This window comes from Chlorocebus sabaeus, chromosome 20, assembly GCF_047675955.1.
Source record: "Chlorocebus sabaeus isolate Y175 chromosome 20, mChlSab1.0.hap1, whole genome shotgun sequence".
In the NCBI taxonomy this organism is placed as follows: domain Eukaryota; kingdom Metazoa; phylum Chordata; class Mammalia; order Primates; family Cercopithecidae; genus Chlorocebus; species Chlorocebus sabaeus.
In genome coordinates, this window is record NC_132923.1 from 105,030,537 (window position 1) to 105,040,133 (window position 9,597).

At 48.1% G+C, this 9,597-nt stretch overlaps 1 protein-coding gene across 5 annotated transcripts in view; it reads right to left on the reverse strand.

Annotated features, from left to right (window-relative positions):
• Nucleotides 1-805, reverse strand: part of TMEM39B (transmembrane protein 39B) — a 29,092-nt gene extending 28,287 nt beyond the window's left edge. For 3 of the 5 annotated variants that reach the window (XR_012089736.1, XM_007979608.2, XM_073007559.1), the window contains exon 1: nucleotides 655-805. Coding sequence is in view for 3 of the 5 variants with exons in the window: in XM_007979608.2 (XP_007977799.1) it covers nucleotides 655-790 (136 nt within the window). In the remaining 2 variants the exon portion in view is untranslated. Of the gene's footprint in view, nucleotides 1-359; nucleotides 488-654 lie in introns of those variants that run through there. The other 2 variants (XM_037994173.2, XM_007979609.3) reach the window with 2 other exon arrangements.
• Nucleotides 806-9,597: the final 8,792 nt, after the last annotated feature.

The following is a 9,597-nucleotide window of genomic DNA, read 5'->3' on the forward strand; positions in this document are numbered from 1 at the left end:
CAGCCCAGAAACTCCGACTGCACTAGCGCCCCCACCCCAGAAGCTCCGCCCTTAGCGCCGAAGCCCCGCCCACTGGTAAGCCCCGCCCCCTTTCTAGCCACGACGAGCGGGTCCTCACCAAAGCCCAAGCCCCCACAGGGATCCGTCTTAGAAGCCCCGCCCACCACCCAATGTCCCGCCCCCACAACAGAGGCCCCACTCCGCAAAACGACAGGAGGGGGCGGGATCCCCTCTGCACTCGCATCCCCTCCCCCTCCCGTCACCGGGCTCCTGTCCGCGTGGGGCAGCAATTAGCAGCCTGGCCATCCTAACTCGCGCGCCCGCTAGTTGCCAGGCCAAGCCTGAGCTGCTCTGCTCACCCATCTCCTCCCCCCGGCGCTCTCCGTTTCGCCGCCGCAGCTCCTGCGGGCAATATGTCGGAGGCGACGGCGGCCGGGAGAGGACTAACCGCTGCAGCCCAGTCCCGGGTATCAGCCGCGCGCTCCCGCCGCGCCGCTATATTTGCATACAAGGCGGGCTGGAAGCTGGGCGCGCGCCTCTTAAAGGGGCCACCCGGACAGAGGCGGTTCCTGCGCGCTCTTTGTCTCGCGGTCCCCCACGCCCTTCCTGCAGCTGCTGCTGAAGAGACTCAAGAGGGAGGGGAACGGAACCCACCTCCTGCTCTTCCCGTGCTTGTCTTCTCCCAGCATCTCCAGGACCGGGGCGGCGGCGAGCAGGCGAGGGTGCGGAGCCGCCTCTCGGTTCCCCTGGAGATGGACCATATCCCTGAGCGGTCCGCGGGCACCTCCATCCCAGCCCCACTTTGCGCTTCATCCTTCTCTTAGGCCTCACTGCGCTTTAGTCTGCCCCAATCAAAACTCAGGAGTCACTTCCCCCCTCCCTCGGCCCCCACATCCTATCTTTGCCTTAGTCTTTGTTAGCCTAAGTCCTAAATATTTCTCGCATTTGACGTTACTCACCGTTCTCATTGTCGATACCGTGGTTCAGATCCTAACTCTGCCATTGCCCAGCCTTGAAATCTTGTTTTTTATGCTTTACGATGAGGCTGCTGATAGTCACCGTGTAGGTTTCGGTAAGGGTTAAATGAAATAGTGCATGCAGAACTGAGTCTGTTTTAGCGTTAGCCATCATGTTTGGAGAAGCATTCACTAAATGAGATACATTTATTGTCAGTGGGATTTCTTCCCTCACGAGTCCTACAAGCAGTTTCAATCATCTTGTAGCTCCATTGCTTAGCACAGTACTTGGCACCTAATAGCAGTATTCAATTAATTGAATTAATTAGTAGATACTTCATTAATAGATAGTCATAGAGCTTACAGTCAAGTGGGAGGAGATAGACATGAACAAAATTAGTAAATTCTGTAGTATGTTAGAAGGGAATGATTGGTGTGGAGGAAAAACAGGAAAGGGGGATGGGGTTGCAGTTTTAAATAGGGCAGGCAGAGTAGGCTTCAAGAGTTGACTTGAGTAAACACATGAAGGAAATGAGTGAGTCAGTCGTGCAGATTTCTGGAGAAAGGGGGTATTTCAGGCAGAGGGAATAGTGCAAAGTCCCTCAGCCAGGAGGGTGTATTTATCTATGTATTTATTTTATTTTTTATTCCATTTTTATTTTTTGAGACGGAGTCACTGTTGCCCAGGCTGGAGTGCAGTGGCTTGATCTCTGCTCATGGCAACCTCCACCTACTGGATTCAAGCGATTCTCCTGCCCCAGCCTCCCGTCAAGCTGAAATTACAGGTGGCTAATTTTTGTTTTTTGTTTTGTTTTGTTTTGAGACTGGAGTCTTCCTATCTGTTGCCCTGGCTTTAGTGCAGTGGCACAATCTTGGCTCACTGCAACCTCTGCTTCCCGGGTTCAAGCGATTCTCCTGCCTCAGCCTCCCAGGTAACCGGGATTACAGGTGCCCGCCACCATGCCTGGCTAAATTTTTGTATTTTTAGTAGAGGCAGGGTTTCACTGTATTAGCCAGGATGGTCTTGAACTCCTGACCTCAGATGATCCACCCATCTCGACCTCCCAAAATGCTGGGATTACAGGTGTGAGCCACTACGCCCGGCCACGATCGGCCAATTTTTGTACTTTTTAGTAGAGACGGGGTTTTATCTTGTTGGCCAGGCTAATCTTGAACTCTTGACCTTAAGTGACCTGCCCACCTCAGTCTCCCAAAGTGCTGGGATTACAGGCGTAAGCCACCACGCCAGGCCAAGAGGGTGTGTTTAAGAAATAAAAAGGAGGCCAATGTGGCATAGGTATAGGTGTAAGACTAGGACATGAGAAGGGATAGATCATGTAGGGCTGTGTGGTTTTTACTTTGAATGAGATGTAGAGTTATTATAGGGTTTGAACTTCTATTTAAAATAACTATTCCAGCTGTCTGGTAAGAATAGACTACAGGGGCACCAGGGTGGAAGCAGGGACACCAGGCAGGAGGCTGTGACAATGATCTTAGCAAGAGACGTTGATGGTTTGCACCAGGTTGGGTGAGATGGTGAGACCTGGTTGAATTCTGGATTTGAAGGTAAAGTCTACAGGATCTGTTGGGCAGAGTATGGTGGCTCATGCCTGTAATCCCAGCACTTTGGGAGGCTGAGGTGGAAGGATTGCTTGAGCCCAGGAGTTTGAGACCAGCCTGGGCAACAAAGTGAGACCCTGTCTCTACAAAAAAAAAAAAAAAAAATTAAATGAGCCAGGTGTGGTGGCATGCGCCTGTAGTCCCAGTTACTTGGGAGGCTGAGGTGCGAGGATCACTTGAGCCCTGGGAAACTAAGGTTGCAGTGAACCATGACAGTCCCACTGCACCCCAGCCTGGGCGATGTAGCAAGACCTCATCTAAAAAAACAAAAACAAAAACAAAATGGGACCTGTTGACAAAATGGATAGGCGTGTGTGAGGAAGAGAAGAGATAAGGATTACTCCAACGTATTTAGCCTGCACAAATGGAAATATTGAGTCCAGTTCAACAAATGTATATTTTAAAAATTATGATTGATTTTACACCAAGTCGGTCCTTCCCTTCAAGGGGAAAAGTGGCCCAGGGATGTAAAACGATTATCCCTGTCTCAACAAGCAAAGAAGAAACCAGGACTGGGATTTCTTTTTTCCAGCCATAGAAATTCTGATAGAGGCTGGGTGCAGTGGCTCATGCCTATAATCTCAACACTTTGGGAGACTGTGGTGGGAGGATCACTTGAGTCCAGGAATTTGAGACCAGCGTAGGCAACACAAGAGAACCCTGTCTCTACAAAAAATTTAAAACTTAGCTGGGCATGGTGGATGCGTGCCTGCAGTCCTGGCTACTCAGGAGGCTGAAGGGAGAGAAATCACTAGAGCCCAGGAATTTGAGATGACAGTGAGACGATCACACCACTGCATTCATCCTGGGTGACAGAGTGAGACCCTGTCTCAAAAAAAGTGGGGGAGGTAAGTCCACTTGTATGGACTGCCATGAATGTGACCCACCCATTACCTGTGGCTCCAGCCCACCTTGTAAGGTGGACTACTCACTTTGCCTGCTCATCTATTCTTCCTCCTCATAAGAACACTGATTTTTCCCTTGGGGAACTACTCTTCCCCTGACTCTCTCAGTCCATGGTTTGGTGGGGTTGCCTTACTTTGCAGTTCCTTTGTGGGCAGAAGACACAGGCTTGGCAAATCAGAGCATTCCAATATCCCTGCCTCCTAAGGCTAGTGACTGGTTGGGGTTGTTGGGGAGTAGGAGGGCATTAGTGACCTGTCAGCCCAAATGAGATGCAGTCCTAGGATCTTTGCTAGAACTATCGGGAAGGAAATTTTTATTCCCCTCTGGGTTGGCTAAGCAAGTAAGTTATAAACTTGGAGGTCTTGGTGGCCATCTTGCCATTTTTATTTTTTTATTTTATTTTATTTTATTTTTTTATTTTTATTTATTTTTTTTTTTTTGAGACGGAGTCTCGCTCTGTCGCCCAGGCTGGAGTGCAGTGGCCAGATCTCGGCTCACTGCAAGCTCTGCCTCTCAGGTTTATGCTATTCTCCTGCCTCAGCCTCCCAAGTAGCTGGGACTACAGGCGCCCGCCACCTCGCCCGGCTAGTTTTTTCGTATTTTTTAGTAGAGACAGGGTTTCGCCGTGTTAGCCAGGATGGTCTCGATTTCCTGACCTTGTGATCCGCCCGTCTCGGCCTCCCAAAGTGCTGGGATTACAGGCGTGAGCCACCGCACCCGGCCCATCTTGCCATTTTAAGAGAATAATTTAGCTGACGATGAAGGAAACACAGAAGAATCAAGAAACGCCTAGCTGCAGTGGCTCATGCCCGTAATCCCAGTGCTTTGGGAGGCGGAGGTAGGAGAATCACTTGAGCCCAGGAATTCAAGATCCATCTCTACAAAAAATTTAAAAAATTAGCTGGGCATGGTGGTGCATGCCTGCAGTACCAGCTATTCAGGAGGCTGAGGCTGTAAGATTCCTTGATCCCAGGAGTTTGGGGTTGCACTGTGGCCCAGACAATAGAGACCTTGTCTCAAAAGGAAAAAAAAAGGTCAAGAGATCAGTAGACATTTCTTTCTTCTTCTTTTCAAGACAGGGTCTTGCTTTGTCGCCCAGGCTAGAGTGCAATTGTGTGTTCATGGCTTGCTGCAGCCTTTACGTTTTGGGCTCAAGTTACCCTCCCACCTCAGCCCCCAGAGTTTCTGGAACTACAGATGCATGCGACCACACCCGGCTAATTTTTTTTTTTTTTTTTTTTTTTGAGTTGGAATTTCACTCTTGTTGCCCAGGCTGGAGCGCAATGGCACGATCTCGGCTCACCAAAGCCTCCACCTTCCGGGTTCAAGTGATTCTCCTGCCTCAGCCTCCTGAGTAGCTGGGATTACAGGCATGCGCCACCATGCCTGGCTAATTTTTGTATTTTTAGTAGAGAAAGGGTTGCTCCATGTTGATCGGGCTGGTCTCGAACTCCCAACCTCAGGTGATCCACCAGCCTTGGCCTCCCAAAGTGCTGGGATTACAGGCATGAGCCACCGCGCCTGACCCACACCCGGCTAATTTTAAAAAATGTGTCTTTTGTTTTGTTTTGTTTTTTGAGAGAGACAGGGTCTATGTTGCCCAGGCTGATCTTGAACTCAAGTGATCCTCCTGCCTTGGTCTCCCAAAATGCTGGGATTACAGGTGTGAGAGACCACGCCCAGCCAAGACACTTTTTTTTTTTTTTTTTTTTTTTTTTGAGATGGAGTCTTGCTCTCGCTCTGTTGCCTAGGCTGGAGTGCAATGGCGTGATCTCAGCTCACTGCAACCTGTCTTCCGGCTCCAAGCAATTCTCCTGCCTCAGCCTCCTGAGTAGCTGGGATTACAGGCACGCACCACCACACCTGGCTAATTTTTGCATTTTTAGTAGAGATGGATTTCATCATATTGGTCAGGCTGGTCTCAAACTCCTGACCTCATGATCCGCCCACCTCAGCCTCCCAAAGTGCTGGGATTACAGGTGTGAGCCACTGCACCCAGCCCGACACTTTCTTGATGGCATCAATTGACTCCTGGATCCAACCATACCTGAAGCTTTTATGGATTTTTTTCTGTTGTAGAAAGCTAGTTTGTGCCTGGTGTTTGACAACTGCAACTGAAATAATCTAGAATCTACAATTCTATTATAGAATCTACCTGAAAGACCTAGGGTTTTTGTCCTTTTCAAATCTGCCTTTTACAGGTTCCCTGGAGAAAATATTTATCTTTTCTTTTGTAAAAAATATTTTTATATCCCACATACAATCATTCCCAATCCCTGGAGAAAATAATAAGATGGCAGGATTTTGGCTAGGCTCTTGTCTTCCAGACCTGTGACCATACGTCTCAGCTGTTTTGTAACTTTGAAACCCTCACTTCCCCTCCCTGAGCTTTCATTTCCTGATAAAGTTGCTATCTATTGGTCCTTCCAGGAGTCTTAAGTTTTTGAGGAAATGTCACTGGCTCTAAGCCAATCCTGTCACTGGGTACTGGAAGCTGAGGTCTCTTCTTTGGTCATGTTATTCTAGGACCATGGCCAAAAGTTGGCAAATCTGTCCTGTTTTTTAGAGACACAGCCTCACTTTGTCACCCAGGATGGAATGTAGTGGTGCAATCATAGCTCACTTCAGCCTCCAACTCTTGGACTCAAGTTATCCTCCTACCTAAGTGTCGCGAGTAGTTAGGACTACAGGTATACACCACTGTGCCTAATTAAAATAAATAAATAAATAAAATAAAAATGGCTGGGTGTGGTGGCTCAGGCCTGTAATCCTAGCACTTTGGGAGGTCGAGGTGGGCAGATCACAAGTTCGAGACCAGCCTGGCCAACATAGTGAAACCCCATCTCCACTAAAAGTACAAAAAAAAAAGGCCAGGCGCAGTGGCTCACACCTGTAATCCCACCACCTTGGGAGGCCGAGACGGACGGATCACGAGGTCAGGAGATTGAGACCGTCCTGGCTAACACTGTGAAACCCCGTCTCTACTAAAAATACAAAAAACCGGATATGTTGGCGGGCCCCTGTATTCCCAGCTACTCGGGAGGCTGAGGCAGGAGAATGGTGTGAACCTGGGAGGCAGAGCTTGTAGTGAGCCGAGATCGCGCCACTGCACTCCAGCCTGGGGGACAGAGCAAGACTGTCTCAAAAAACAAAATTTAAAAAGTACAAAAAAAAAAAAAAAAATTAGCCTGGCGTGGCGGTGTGCACCTATATTCCAGCTACTCAGGAGGCTGAGGCAAGAGAATTGCCTGAAGCTAGGAGGTGGAGGTTTCAGTGAGCCGATATTGCGCCATTGTCGGGGCAACAGTGCAAGACTCCATCTCAAAAGAATTTTTTTTTTTTTTTTTTTTTTTTTGTAGAGATAGTCTCACTCTATTACCCAGGCTGGTCTTCAACTCCTGGGCCCATATGATCCTCCTGCCTGGGCTTCCCAAATAACTGGATTTACAAAATGGAACCATAACACCTTGCCCAAATCCGTCCTATAAATCAGTTTTGTTTTGTTTTTTTTTTTTGAGATGGACTTTTGCTCTTGTTGCCCAGGCTGGAGTGCAATGGCATGATCTTGGCTCACTGCAACCTCTGCCTCCTGGGTTCAAGCGATTCTCCTGCCTCAGTCTCCTGAGTAGCTGGAATTACAGGCGCCCACCACCATGCCTGGCTAATTTCCGTATTTTTAGTAGAGCTGGGGTTTTGCCATGTTGGCCAGGCTGGTCTTGAACTCCTAAACCTCAGGTGATCTGCCCGCCTCGACCTCCCAAAGTCCTGGGATCATAGGCATGAGCCACCGCACCTGGCCTTAAATCAGCAGTTTTCAGCCCAGACTATGAAGACCTCTGGTGGTACACAGAAGTGATGAATCCGCAGGATAAAATACAATGCAGCTTTCTGGAATGTCAGTTTTATTCAACGGAAATATAAGGCAGAATATTCAATATCAAAATGCAGTCATTAAGAACACATTCTCTGGAGCCATTCAGTGCTATTGAAGCATTAGCTATTTTTATTAAAACATGGATATATTGTGAAGTACAAAGTAAACTAATGTGGGCTGGGCATGGCTCACGGCTATAATCCCAACAATTTGGGAAGCCAAGTTGGGCAGATAACTTGAGGCCAGGAGTTCAAGACCAGCCTGGCCAACATGGTAAAACCCCACCTCTACTAAAAATACAAAAATTAGGCGGGTGTGGTGTTGTGCACCTATAATCCCAGCTACTCAGGAGGCTGAGGCATGAAAATCACTTGAACCTGGGAAGTTGAGGTTACAGTGAGCTGAGATTGCGCCACTGCACTCCAGCCTGGGCAACAGCAAGACCCTATGTCAAAAACAAAAACAAGCCGGGTGCGGTGGTTCACGCCTGTAATCCCAGCACTTTGGGAGGCTGAGGCGGGCGGATCACCTGAGGTTGACCAGCCTGACCAACATGGAGAAACCACGTCTCTACTAAAAATACAAAATGAGCTGGGCATGGTAGCACATGCCTGTAATCCCAGCTACTCAGGAGGCTAAATCAGAATCGCTTGAACCCAAGAGGCAGAGGCTGTGGTGAGCCAAGATCGTGCCATTGCACTCCAGCCGGGCAACAAGAGCAAAACTCCATCTCAAACAAACTAACGTGAATTTAAGATTGAAGGCTTTGAAAAAAATGTCACCTGCAGCCCGGTCCCAGCCCACCAGCGATGTGCTTTCACCTTCTCTTGCCAGCAAGAATACTTACATCTGATTTTCAATACCAGAGAATCCAGGTGTCTTCATGTTCTTCCAAGTTCCTGGGCTGTTCTCACTCCATGTATACATTAGTCTCCCCACACAACCTCCCACCTACCAGGCAATCCCCCACCCCCATTCTCATCCATTCGTCTTCCCACATCTTATATTTATTACAAATATATGCGAACTATAGAAAACCCAGAAAATACTGTATTTCTTTAGTTTAAAAAGAGATTGGATTTTGACAGGTAATGTATTTAAGGTAATTAAGATAGAGGGAACTGTCAAGTAGGCTACGTTCCAGAAGGGTGAGTCCAGTTTGGCTTGAGAGTAACTGAAGATGAGGCGGGAAAAATAGGTTCAATTCGGATCACTTGATGATCCTGAATGTTACACACAGTAAAGAATTTGGGCTTGATTTCAATTCTCTAAGCCTGTTTCATCTGTAAAATTAGGAAAATTACTATGTTGTGAGGATTAATGGAGAGAAGCAAACACATGGGAGAGACATCCTATGTGACAAATGGAGCGGAAGTTATTAGGAGTTGGAGACACAGATTCTTTTCCTTGGTGTAAACTATCCCCACCTCTCAGGGTGGCCTGAAATTCAGTCTCTCATTTATCTTATTTTTCTGCAATGCACATCTTAACCACCAGAGAGAGCCTGATGCAAAGGAATCTGAACTCCAAGTACAACAGGGAAATGGAGCTGGGCATGGCTGGGAATAAGATGTGAAATCCTGGATACAACTGCAGCGATTCTCAATGGTAGGGTAGGGAATGGATCCCAGTGCCTCCTCTATGGGCCTTCTTAGACCCATCCCAAGGAGAGGGGGTGGGGCATGCTGTCACAACCTAGAATTTAGCAGCTAGCCAGATGTAAGGTCACCAGGAAGGAGGTGAGGTGGGTAAGGATGAGGGCCAGATCTAGTTTGGGGACCTGAATTTCTGTATCTCAAGCAAAAGAGACTCTCAACTCTGCTCATAAGCCACAAGGCCCAATTCCTTCCTGGGCTACCCCATGCCAGGCCAGGTCATCTAGCTAGACCTGGGAACTTTAGAGAAAACAGTAGACGGTGCATTGTGGGAAAGGAGGAAGGGGAGACAGTTGCATATCTAAGAGCTGTCTTTAGGGCCACATCCACATGGCATCAAGACCTCAGCCTTTAGGTCTATCAGAAAGGGTGATGGGACCTAGCTTCTCCAATCATGATTCACTAGCCTTGCATCTTACAGCATTTTTACAAAACTTTGCTTTCCTGGATTTTTGTTACGGATGTTAAAATGAAAACCTAGGGACATTGAACAGTTTACCTAAGGTTGAGCAGCAGCAGCCAAGGGCAGAAGTAGGCCTGTAGGCAACAGAAGTGGCTCTGAGGGGCCAAGGAAAGGGCAGGCAGG